The sequence below is a fragment of the Bufo gargarizans genome, chromosome 6 (genome assembly GCF_014858855.1).
Source record: "Bufo gargarizans isolate SCDJY-AF-19 chromosome 6, ASM1485885v1, whole genome shotgun sequence".
Taxonomy (NCBI): Eukaryota; Metazoa; Chordata; class Amphibia; order Anura; family Bufonidae; genus Bufo; species Bufo gargarizans.
The window spans coordinates 107355471-107369154 of record NC_058085.1 but is presented as its reverse complement, the minus strand read 5'-3'; the positions used below and the strand labels follow the sequence as shown (position 1 = coordinate 107369154).

At 42.8% G+C, this 13684-nt stretch overlaps 1 protein-coding gene across 1 annotated transcript in view; it reads left to right on the top strand.

The window, feature by feature from the left end:
- CNTNAP1 (contactin associated protein 1) overlaps positions 1-13684 on the top strand; it is a 122920-nt gene that overhangs the window by 62413 nt on the left and 46823 nt on the right. Inside the window, exon 9 of the mRNA XM_044297491.1 lies at positions 13086-13235. Coding sequence (XP_044153426.1) covers positions 13086-13235 — 150 coding nt within the window. The remainder of the gene's footprint in view (positions 1-13085; positions 13236-13684) is intronic.

The window sequence follows — 13684 nt, the reverse complement described above, 5'->3', positions numbered from 1 at the left end:
TCACATTGCATTAGTTGTCCTGCTATGCGGTTGTGTGGAAGCTTGGCTGTGAGCTGGATTTCATCACCTTCAGACCGTGTTCACACCATAGTTAGCGTAGTGGTAGGACCCTTGCCATGCTGAGAGACGTGACATGGTGCATGATGGGCTCCGATATGTTCCTGACAGGAATGTATTGGCAAAAGTCTCAGCTTTTAATATCTGCTTGTATGACTAGCTAGTATAGTCAGTGGCATATCCGTTTGGTGCATTTTTTCTGTGATTTATTGAATGCAGCTTGAGTTTCATAAAAAGCAAATAGTTTTATGAGTATATAACTATTATTATAGATTAGACATAAAACCACTTCCATATTTATATAGAAACGAACACTCTTACTAGTAGAATCGTTTTATTTGTATTAGAAATTCCCCATCATGTGATCGCAAATGCAAGCGGTCACATGACTCGGGAAACCGGAAGCAAAAGCATCCTCTTGTAATCGCCGTCCTCCTATGCACAGATAGGGGAGAGGCCGGGCCCCACGGTACTTGACGTGTACGGCGCATGCTCAGATGACTATTTTGGGCCGGCGGCTGTAGTTGGTGACGTAGGATATCACGTAATCGTAAATGTCCTGGCAGCGCCGATGCTATAGTTTTTTTTTATTATTAGAGAGACGTAGCCCACAGAGTTAGTATATACTTTGTCCAAGCAATCACTAGTATATTTGAATATTTAACCAATAAAATATTATGATAAATAGGCAAAAATAATAGTTATAAAATATGTATAGAACATAAGTATTCCATAAAATGATGAAAAGTTTGAATAAAATTTGAATAAAAATATGTATATAAATATAATAATAGCATGCTCTGCGCAGGGCAAGCATGTGGTATATCATTATATAGTGCATATCTCAACCTTTTTGTATGTACTTCAACGGGATTGACTGTTGTCTGGACTATAGATGGCACTATAGTAGGGGAGGTATCGGAACTTGATTGGATATTTGGTGAAGGGTCTAGGTTTATAAAAGTGAAAGGGAAAAACGGCTGGGGAAGGAATTCTTCTGTGAATAATCAGAGAATGTGGCCTTTTTTATGTGTATCCACTTTATAGATTGATTTCAAAGGCCTCATTGAGCCCATAAGGATTCAGACTATTAAGTTTAAAAATCCAATACATCTCACGACGTCTGATGTATTGGACATCTTTTTGGAGGTGAGTTGGAATATATTCAATGGGTGTTACAGTAAACCCAACACTGCTACCTTCATGATGTTCGGCCGCGTGTCTGGACACGCTATGTTTCATGAATTTTTTTCTTGATATTTGAGCGATGTTTGTTGACTTACGTAGAGTCTGTATGGTACGACCTACGTATTGCAGATGACATGGACACTCGAGCACATAAATTACATAACTGGAACTACAAGTTAGATGATGTTCAATTAAAAAGGAGTCTCCAGTGGTTCGGCTGTGGAGACTCAGATGTGTAGCTGATCTCAATTTACTAGGTGCCAGAATGTTTTTCAAAGTTTTCGCTCTTCTATAAGTGAAACGTGGGATATCTGGGATAGGGTCTCTTTTCAAGATGTACCAATATTTCCCCAGTGCCGCCTTTATAGCATTATGGTTCTGATTGTATGTTGTCACGAAATTATAGCAATAGGAGCTACAATCAAATACAAATATAGTAATAAGAAATGCGGACAAAGGAGGTGGGATTGTAATCCAGAATAGAGAGGAGTACATAAAAGAAGCCCAAAATATACTCTCAGATACTAATTACTACCAACCGCTCTCTAACGACCCGTCTACTCAAGATAAAGACAATTTTGAGAGACTAATAAAATCAGCAGAAAGAGTCCTAGACAAAAAAGAGAAAGAATACACCCTAGTGAAAGAAACAACTCTTGCGACCTTCTATCATCTTCCCAAAATTCACAAGGATCCAAAAAATCCCCCTGTTAGACCCATTATCTCTGGGGTGTCCTCCCTTACCAGGAATCTCTCCCACTATATTGACGTACACCTTCAAAAATATGTTCTCAACTTAAAATCACACCTAAAAGACTCCACATCTCTAATAACATCTATAAAAGATCTAAAATGGAAAGAAAGCTATCATTGGCTGACCTTAGATGTATCAGCCCTATACACAAATATATCTCATAACCTGGGGCTGAAATGTGTATCCTTTTTTCTAAATAACGACCCTGAAATGCCTATGGAACAGAAAGCCTTTATCATGAACGGCATAGAATTTATTCTTACCCAAAACATATTTACCTTCCAAGACCAGATCTATAAACAGATAAGAGGGACCGCGTTGGGGACGCGTTTCGCACCAAGCTTTGCAAACCTTTTTATGGGAATGTTTGGAGAAACCTTTATATACCCAACTAAGTTCTGGCCCAAAAATATCATCTATTTTAAAAGATATATCGATGACCTAATTTTCATTTGGGATGGTGAGAAATCAACAATTGAGGAATTTATATCTCACCTCAATGCCAACAACTGGGGCATCTCATTTATAGGTACATCTGACGAGAAGAAAACAGAATTCCTAGACCTAGAGATCTTCGTCCAGAATAATAAAATAAAAACTCAAACCTTTTTTAAAAAGGTAGATAGCAACAGCTATCTCGACTTTGACAGTACACACTATAGGAAATGGAAGTCAAATATTCCATTTAGTCAGTTTAAACGCATTCGGCGAAACTAGACACTGGATACAGACTTTACTTCACAATGCAACATCCTCACATCTAGGTTCATTCAAAAAAGGTACCCAAGTAACATCATTATGGGCACCAGAGAAAAAGCTAACAAACTAACACAACTAGAATGTCTGATTCCAGTACAGAAAATAGGGGTGAACACTGATATTAGCTCCTATTGCTATAATTTCATGACAACATACAACCAGAACCATAATGCTATAAAGGCTACACTGGGGAAATATTGGTACATCTCGAAAAGAGACCCTATACTCAGTCAAATTATCCCAGGCATCCCACGTTTCACATATAGAAGAGCCAAAACTTTGAAAAACATTCTGGCACCTAGTAAATTGAGATCAGCTACACATCCTAATAATGACCAGGATAGGGATACTAGGGCCTTAAAAGGTAGTTTCAAATGCGGTCACCAAAGATGTCTATGCTGCGCTAGTATCCACCAAAGATCATCTTTCCACAGCCGAACCACTGGAGACTCCTTTTTAATTGAACATCATCTAACTTGTAGTTCCAGTTATGTAATTTATGTGCTCGAGTGTCCATGTCATCTGCAATACGTAGGTCGTACCATACAGACTCTACGTAAGTCAACAAACATCGCTCAAACATCAAGAAAAAATTCATTAAACATAGCTTGCCACGGCCGAACTTCATGAAGGTAGCAGTGTTGGGTTTACTGTAACACCCATTGAATATATTCCAACTCACCTCCAAAAAGATGTCCAATACATCAGACGTCTTGAGATGTATTGGATTTTTAAACTTAACCACCTCCCGTCCACCCATAGACTATAAACGTCCGGGAGGTGGATCTCTATCTCCTAATGGACGTTTGAAAACGTCCTTTCAGAGATCGCAGCTGCACGCTAATCGTGCAGCTGCTGATCGGGTTGACCGCTGTCAGTGACAGCAGGGCAACCCAGAGAGAAGGCAGGGACAGTTCCCACCGAGCGCTGTGTATGCAGAGCAGGAAACGCTATGCGCTTCCTGTTCCGTTCCGGCCCGGCGGTAATGTGACCGCCGGGACCGGAGAGTGCAGGAGCTGTGTGAGGTCTTTCAGAGACCTCGATCAGCCCTATTCTGAGGCTGAAACTCAAGCTGCATTCAGGATGACACCTAGGGGTGGCCCCTCCCCTTAGGGGGCGTCACCCAGGTGCATCTTTTTGGCGTTTTTTTGACATGCTTTACCTATAAATATTCATCTATTTGCTATATCCATTGTATCATTATGAAACCTTAGGAAGGGGAGATTGTGATCCCCGAAACGCTTTGTTTCTATTAAAACAAGAAGAATATTTTCATTAAGACCGTCTTCTCTAGTAATTTCGCGCCGAAGCAGAAACTTTCTCTTTATCTACTGAAAATTCCTTTTTGGGGGGACTGGACATCCCATCCAAAAGAACATACAATCTGCGGCTGCAGTCCTGGCAAAAAGACCTTATCTCTACTAAGTCTACAGTAGAGTTGTGCCTACTTGAGCACAACCCTACAAGGTGAATTTGGATGTTTCTCACTGTACTAATCTATTTGGTTGAACATACTACCTTATTGCGCGCTCCCTTTTCTCTCCTTTTCCCTCATATTGGAGGGAAATCTAGATTCGTCCTTGACATAAGAATTTGTAACTCCAGAGCCGGGATGTGGATCCACTTGCTGTCGCAGTAAAGCTTTAACTGCTGCAACAGCGCCAAAACTTGTCATCACCCTGATTGCAGGGAGGGATCTGAGCTCAGGATTTAAATCCCATTCAAAGTGAGCAAAGTGGAAAATGCTTCAGGCTGAGATCTCCAGTGCAGGCTTGAATGGTAGCTTGGTTTTCTTGATGGATGATCCAACACTGGCCTCAGGGCAGGCAGGCCTCTGGTCTCCTCAGCTCCTGATTATAAACAAAGACTACAGATTATCTTTAGCAGGCAGCAGATATTCAACAATCGTCCCTTGCTTGCTGTGGATAAAGCCTTCAATCTCTGGCTGTTCACTGGACACCTCAGGTAAACAATTTAGCAGACACGTTTGAATCCGTTGCTTTCTAACTACCGACTTTCTGTCCTCCTGCCACTTCCTTTCTCCAGCCCCTCTAGCTGTTCCCAGAAAGTTAGGACATGGCAACAAAATAACAAAATGCACAAAATAAATAAGTAGCCACTTTTAACAGTCCATTTCAATAAGAAAGCAAATCCTGTGCAGCTATAAGATTACTTTTCTTTTTATATTAATTGTAGCTTCTCATTAGTTCTAAGGGGGCTGCCCGACTAAGGGCCTCTAGTGGCCAGTCACACAAACTGCATGTTATATCACTCATAGCTTATTCAATGTTGTCACAGATGTATTCAATTGGAGTATCATATCTCTCATCTTGGGGGACCCAGACGGTGACCCCCCTCACACACTCATGTAACGTCTGTAGGTAGAGACAGACACAGACACTGAGCCCTAAACTAGAACCCATCCCGTTTTCCCTACCTACTTGCAATGCAATCCCTAGGTAGCAAAACTGCAACTGGTCGACAGTCCCTACACTACTAAGGTTCAGAGACAAATATACACGTAGATACAAACAACATAAAAACAGGGTCATATGTAAATGTGTCAGAACCAGGAGGACAACGCAGAACACAGAGTGGTAAAGAAATGAGCTGAGGTCACAACCAGACTGAATGCACAGTACAAATCCTGAGAGGCAGAGATTGGTCAAAGGACAATTTGAGGTAAAAAAAAACTAGCAATCCAAATCGGCACAGGAACAAGAACCAGGAATCTATCTAGTGAGCCCAAACAACACTATCACTGGCACAGGTGTAAGGCCAGGAGGGGTTTAAATAGAGCACCGAGTGCCTGGATCAGCACACAGGAATAGAGCAGCTGAGCAATCAACTCAATGGCAATATCCCCTCCAGCACACACCCAATGCAGGGAGAAACAGAGTATTGCATTCTGTTGCTAAGGATGCTGTCGTGTCACCAGGGTGTGTGTCTCAGCAACGTGTCTCTACAATCTACATGGTAAGGGAGAAGGACACAGTAGGTGAGGGTGAAGTTGGTCATGGCAGTATAAAGGCAGCAGGGTCACTGGTTGTAGTCTTGTCTGAAGAGGTGGGTTTTCAGGTTTCTTTTGAAGGATTCCACTGTAGGTGAGAGTCTGATATGTTGGGGTACCGAGTTCCAGAGTGTGGGGAATGCATGGGATAAATCTTGGAGGCGATTGTGGGAAGAGGCGATAAGAGGAGAGAAGGAGGTCTTGTGAGGATCGGAGAGTTCGTGTGGGGATGTATCGGGAAAGTAGCTCAGAGATGTAGGGAGGGGGCAGGTTGTGGACAGCCTTGTATGTATTCGTTAGTATTTTAACCCCTTAGGGACCCATGACGTACCGGTACGGCATGGATCCCGAGTCCTTAAGGACCCATGACGTACCCAGGGGTTGATCCGCACAGGATGCCGGCTGAAATCATTCAGCCGGCATCCTGTCACAACGCCTGGGGGGTCATATGACCCCCCCGTAACGGCGATCGCAGCAAACCGCAGGTCAATTCAGACCTGCGGTTTGTTGCGATTTCTGACCGCGGCGATCAGAAACTTTAGTGTGGCTCAAATATATAGTTATCACCCCCCCTGCACCCCTGCGTGATTTTAGCCTGGTGGGAGGTGCAGGGGGGTCGTTGCGGGCGGTGCGGGAGGCGGGCGGTGCGGCAGGCGGGATCGCGATCCCCCGCCCGCCTCCCGCCTAATAATCGTTGGCTTCTAGTGGGTATACCAGGGTGCCAGCACATTGCTGGCACCCTGGTATAAACGGCTGACATCTGTGAATGGATGTCAGCCGTTTAACCCTTTCCATACAGCGGTCCGTACGGACCGCTGTATGGAAAGAGTTAACAGTAAGATGCGGCTCCCTCCCTCTCCCATCGGGGGGCTGCTGTGCCTTTGCAGCCCCCCGATGGGAGAGGGAGAGAGCCCCCAGACAGCCCCCCGAAGCCCCAGTCCTTACCCTTCCCCGTCTGCGAAGTTGTGGCAGACGGGGAAGGTTCCCATGGCAACAGGACGCCTGCTCAGGCGTCCTGCTGTCCATGGTGCTGAACAGATCTATGCTAAAAGCATATATCTGTTCAGTGTAAGTAAAATACAGTACAGAACCCTATAGGGTTCTGTACTGTATTGTTCAGACATCAGACCCACTGGATCTTCAAGAACCAAGTGGGTCTGGGTAAAAAAATAAGTAAGAAAAAGTGAAAAAAAATTGAAAATCAAAAAACACATTTATCAGTAATTAAAAATGAAAAAAAAAAATTCCCTACACATGTTTGGTATCGCCGCGTCCGTAACGATCTGATCTATAAAGCGGTCATGTTACTTTCCCCGCACGGTGAATGCCATAAAAAAAAAAAAAAAAAATATGAGAAAATTGCAATTTTGCCAACTTTACTTCCCAAAAAAGGTAATAAAAGTGATCAAAAAAGTCGATGTACGCCAAAATAGTGCCAATCAAACCGTCATCTCATCCCGCAAAAAATGAGACCCTACCCAAGAAAATCGCCCACAAACTGAAAAAACTATGGCTCTTAGACAATGGAAACACTAAAACATGATTTTTTTTGTTTCAAAAATGAAATCATTGTGTAAAACTTACATAAATGAAAAAAAGTATACATATTAGATATCGCCGTGTCCGTATCGACTGGCTCTATAAAAATATCGCATGAGTTAACCCCTGAGGTGACCACGTAAAAAAAAAAAAAAAGTGCAATAGTAAGCGATCAAAAAGTCATATGCACCCCGAAATAGTGCCAATAAAACAGCCATCTCATCCCGCAAAAAATGAGAACCTACATCAGATAATTGCCAAAAAACTGAAAAAACTATGGCTCTGGAGACACTAAAACTTTTTTTGTTTTAAAAATGAAATCATTGTGTAAAACTTACATAAAAAAAAAAAGTATACATATTAGGTATCGCCGCGTCCGTGACAACCTGCTCTATAAAATTACCACATGATCTAACCTTTCAGATGAATGTTGTAAATAACAAAAAAAAAACGGTGCCAAAAAAGCTATTTCTTGTTACCTTGCCGCACAAAAAGTGTAATATAGAGCAACCAAAAATCATATGTACCCTAAACTAGTACCAACAAAACTGCCACCTTATCCCGTAGTTTCTAAAATGGGGTCACTTTTTTGGAGTTTCTACTCTAGGGGTGCATCAGGGGGGCTTCAAATGGGACATGGTGTCAAAAAAACCAGTCCAGCAAAATCTGCCTTCCAAAAAACGTATGGCATTCCTTTCCTTCTGCACCCTGCCGTGTGCCCGTACAGCTGTTTACGACCACATATGGGGTGTTTCTGTAAACTACAGAATCAGGGCCATAAATAATGAGTTTTGTTTGGTTGTTAACCCTTGCTTTGTTACTTGAAAAAAGATATTAAAATGGAAAATCTGCCAAAAAAATGTGAAATTTTGAAATTGTAGCTCTATTTTCCATTAAATCTTGTGCAACACCTAAAGGGTTAACAAAGTTTGTAAAATCAGTTTTGAATACCTTGAGGGGTGTAGTTTCTTAGATGGGGTCACTTTTAGGGAGTTTCTACTCTAGGGGTGCATCAGGGGGCTTCAAATGGGACATGGTGTCAAAAAACTAGTCCAGCAAAATCTGGCTTCCAAAAACCAAACGGCTCACCTTTCACTCTACGCCCCGCTGTGTGGCCGTACAGTAGTTTACGGCCACATATGGGGTGTTTATGTAAACAGCAGAGTCAGGGCAATAAAGATACAGTCTTGTTTGGCTGTTAACCCTTGCTTTGTTAGTGGAAAAAATGGGTTAAAATTGAAAATTAGGCAAAAAAATGAAATTCTCAAATTTCATCCCCATTTGCCAATAACTCTTGTGCAACACCTAAAGGGTTAACAAAGTTTGTAAAATCAGTTTTGAATACCTTGAGGGGTGTAGTTTATAGAATGGGGTCATTTTTGGGCGGTTTCTATTATGTAAGCCTCGCAAAGTGACTTCAGAGCTGTAGTGGTCCCTAAAAATTGTTTTTTTGTAAATTTCGGAAAAATTTCAATATTTAGCTAAAGTTCTAAACCTTGTAACATCCCCAAAAAATAAAATATAATTCCCAAAATAATTCAAACCTGAAGTAGACATATGGGGAATGTAAAGTCATCACAATTTTTGGGGGGTATTACTATGTATTACAGAAGTAGAGAAATTGAAACATTGAAATTTTCTAATTTTTCCAAATTTTTTGTAAATTAGGTATTTTTTTAAAGTTATGAGCACTTAAAGTGACACTGGTCAGATTTTCAAAAAATGGCCAAGTCCTTAAGGTGAAATAGGGCTGAGTCCTTAAGGGGTTAAAGTGAATTTGCTGGGCAATGGGGAGCCAGTGAAGGGATTGGCAGAGGGGAGAGGCAGAGGAGTAACAGGGTGAGAGGTGGATTAGTCGGGCAGCAGAGTTGAGGATAGATTGGAGGGGTGCAAGAGTGCTAGATGGAAGGCCACAGAGGAGAATGTTGCAGTAGTCTAGGTGGGAGATGATGAGGGCATGTACAGGCATTTTTGCAGAATCAAAGTTAAGGAAAGCGCGGATGCGGAGATGTTTTTGAGTTGGAGGCGGCAGGTGATGGAAAGGGCTTGGATGTGCGGTCGGAAAGGAGAGGGCAGAATTCAAGTTCATTCCAAGGCAGCGGACTTGGTTGACCGGGGAGAGTGTGCAGCCATTGATCATGATAGATAAGTCTGTTCGGGGGGTTGATCAAGATGGGGGAAAGATGATGAATTCTGTTTTATCCATGTTAAGTTTTAGAAAGCGAGAGGAGAAGGAGGATGATATAGAAGATAGACATTGTGGGATTCTGGATAGTAAGGTGGTGATGTCTGGACCAGAGAGGTAGATTTGTGTGTCGTCAGCATAAGAGTGATACTGAAAGCCATGGGACTCTATGTGATGTCCCAGGCCAAAAGTGTAGATAGAGAACAGCAGGGGTCCTAGGACAGCGCCTTGCAGGACACCAACAGAGAGGGAATGAGACGAGGAGGTGGTGTGAGAGTGGGAGACGCTAAGCGTCCGGTCTGTGAGGTATTATGTTATCCAGGAGAGGGCCAGGTCAGTGATGCCAAGAGATGAGAGCATTTGCAACATAAAGGAGTGGTCGACAGTGTCGAAGGCAGAGGACAGGTCAAGGAGAAGGAGGACAGAGTAATGTTTTTGGGTTTTGGCTGTTAGTAGGTCATTGGTGACTTTGGTAAGGGCAGTCTCAGTCGAATGGTGGGGTCGGAAGCCAGATTGTAGCCGGTCAAAGAGGGAGCAGGAGGAGAGGTGAGAGGACAGTTCCGAATGGACATGTTCAAGTAGCTTTGAGGCATACGGAAGAATGATATTGGGCGATAACTGGACAAAGAAGATGGGTTAAGTGAAGGCTTTTTGAGGATGGGTGTAATAGTAGCATGTTTAAAAGCAGAGGGGAAGACACCAGAGGTTAGTGATAGGTTGAAGAGATGAGTTAGGGCTGGGATAAACACTGTGGTGAGGTGTGGGATGGGATTGGGCCAAGTGCACAGGTGGTGAGATGTGATCTGGAGAGTAGAGTGGAGAGTTTTTCTTCTGTAATGGTGGAGAAGTGGGTTTTGTGAGAAGAGGGACCGAGCAGTTGTGTAGAGGGTCTGTGGGGACTGTGTACTGAAGCTTTCTCCGATGTTGATTATCTTTTGTTTAAAGTATTTGGCAAAGTCCTCAGCTGAGATGAGAGGAGAGGGTGGGGGCGCTGTGGGACGGAGAAGGAAGTTAAAAGTGTTAAAAATTGTTTAGGGCTGTGGGCCAGGGAAGATATGAGAGATAAGAAGTAGGCCTGTTTTGCATCAGCGAATCAGAATTTGAATATGAGGAGGGATTGCTTGTATGCGGTGAAGTGATCCTTAGAATGGGATTTTTTCCATCGCCGCTGAGCTGCCCTGGAAGCTTGTCTGAGTTTTTTGGTCAGGTTGGTGTGCCAGGGTTGTCTGCTGATTTTTGGGGTTTTGTTGTGTGTGAGGGGGGAAACAGTGTCCAGAGCTGTACTTATTGTGGTGTTATATAGGGTGGTGCCAGCATCTGTGTCTTGGAGGGAACAGATGGTAGAGAGTCAGAAAGCAAGCGAAAGTCAAGATGTTTAAGTTTCCTGGGGGGGGGGGGGGGTGCTAGTGTGTGGACCGGGGGAGCAGCAGAAGAGACCAATGAAGAGAAGGTGAGTAGGTTGTGGTCGGAATAGGGGGAGAGGCAAATTAGAAATGTTTGATAGGGAGCAGAGGTGGGTAAAGATGAGTGTGACCATCTCTGTGGGTGGGAGCTGAAGACCACTGTGATAGGCCGAAGGGGGGAGATGGTAATAGGAGTTTAGAAGTGGCCGAGTGGCAGGTGTCAATAGGGATGTTGAATTTACCCATAATGATAGTGGGGATGTCCGCAGAAAGTGTAGTAGCCAGGTGTCAAAGTGGTCAATAAAGATGGTGGCTGGGCCTGGGGGCGGTAAATGACAGCTACTTGAAGGTTGGAGGGAGAGTAGATGCGAACAGAGTGTACTTCAAATGAGGTTAGCATAATGGAGGGGGGAGTTGGGCTGTAGGAGCAGGTGTCTGATAGGAGAAGACCAACTGCTCCATCATGTTTGCAGCTGGGGCGGGGGGTGTGAGGGAATTGAAATCCACTATATGAGAGTGCAGCAGGGGAGTAGGTGTCAGAGGGTGTCAGCCATGTTTCTGTGAGACCCAGACAGGAAAGTTTTTGAGAGATGAAAAGATCATGAATGTAGGACAGTTTGTTACAGTAGAGCGTGCATTTCATAATGCTCCTGCAAGAGGAACCAAAGGAGCAAGGGTCAGAGGAATGGTTATTAGGTTTAAGGGGTTGCAGAAATTTGTAGAAGGAGATTTGTAGTAGGACATGGAGGTGATAGTGAGGATTTGAGGGAAGGGGGCTACATATGGCCTAATCAAGGGAGGACCAGATACAGGGTGAAATAGACAATGTAAAGTTCAGTGCAGACATACCAGGAATTAGAAGGAACGATGAGAGGTGTGGACAATATCAGACTGTGGAAAAGCTGGGTGCAGCAGTTAGCTTCAGTGCAGACATACCTGGAGAGGAGAGAATTGGGTGATAGTCAGTAGGATGTGAATCTATGTAGGAATAGAGTTAATGAGGAGAAAGCTAAAGTACAGCAAGGAGGGTGGGAGCGAGGCTAATAAGCAGCAGCACGTGTATACCATCTGTCACAGTAACACAGCCCCACATTACCACAGTCTTGTTTGTCCTCTCTGTACTTCAGCAGTCTCCTCTCTCCTCTCTCACAAATGAACTCTATTCCTACAGAGATTTAGCTGAAGATCTTATCTTATCAGGATCATTATCCTTGACAAGTAGAGCAAAGAGGAAGATGAGGGAGCTCTTTAGCTCAGTGTTCTGAAGTACGTCATCCTGCTGTATGATTAGAAAGAGGTTTGTGTGTACTAATAGGACAGCGGCCATTTTATTTCCCCTGACGATTACAGAAAAAAAAAGTCATTATAACTAATGAAAGGTAATTGGGAATAAATTTATAATGAAATTATAGTTAAGTATTTCCTGTAATTTTATTTTATAAATTCCCAGAGAACCCTTTTAAGGAGGCTGTAAATATTAGACCAATCTTCAGCCGAACCCACAGATTTTATGTGGACCAGCTGACCATCAAATGTATATTTGATGTCGGCCAACGTTCATTTGACCTATGTCTTGGAACAAAGGATTGGGCATGTTGAATTTCAACATGTGGAGAGATAATCCGCTGCTAGAGGTGTACTGTGGTGGCTTATTTCCTCTGCCCAATAGGACATAATAAAAAAAAATATATAGTTTACTTACATGTTGTGCTACTAAAACAAAAATGAAAAAAAATTTGTTTAAAACAGTCTACTTTTTTTTTACGTGGGTATAAAAAATAAAAATAAATAAAATACAAAAATATGGGGAAAAAAAGGGTCAAAAATTATTTTACATAACCAAACAGAAAAAAAAGTTTTCGAAGGCGCATGTACTAAAACAACAGGGAATGTGCTGGTCAGAAAAAAGAAATTGCCCGCTCTTGAACTGGTTAATTTACTAGCTCTTATAGGCCACACATCAAAACTGTAGAAATCCTGACCTTGTTGTCCATAGCAACCAAGCACCGCTCAGCATTACTTTTTCCAGTAAAAAAAAAATTTAACGCTCCTGTTTCAGTTTTTCTATTGTACAACAAGCAGATAGTCCATAAATGAAGCCACTTCTGAAGAGTCTACACAGGAATAGATTACTGTTTGAGTGATTGCTTAGTTTGGTGAATACTTCACAGTCTTTGATTTTTCTTTCAGGATACCGGCTTAATGATGGCTTCTGGCACTCTGTCTCCTTGGTGGCCAGAGAGAACTCTGCTGTGGTTATTATTGATGAAGATGAAGGAGCACAGTTCAAAATTAACTACCAGTTCCAGCTTCGGTCAGGAGATACCTATTATTTTGGAGGTACAGATGACTTTAACAGTTGATAGCACGCCAATCCTTGATGGGTGCTTATGAGTTTTTTTAATCCAGTGTATTTGTGAAGGGAGTGCTTCCCACAGCCTCTTCCTGACACTTTTGATGTGATTGACAAACTACTGTGTCAGTAACTGCAGAGGGAGGTGGGGGGGGGGGAAACCTTGAGGATTAACCTGTTGCAGGAAGAGATACTTTTCAGCAACCTTTGGCACTCCAGCTGTTCTGACACTACAACTCCCAGAATCCTCATTTCACTTCTATGGTAGTTACAAGAATAGCCAAGTGAGTGTGCATGCTGGGAGTTGTAGTTTCACAGCAGGTTGCTGATCCCTGCTCTAGTATATATCAACTAGTGGTTGGCTTACTTTGCAACAGAATTTTACCTGAGAATTGTGGCCCAATTTTGGTGCAAAATGGTGCATTTTAGGCCAATT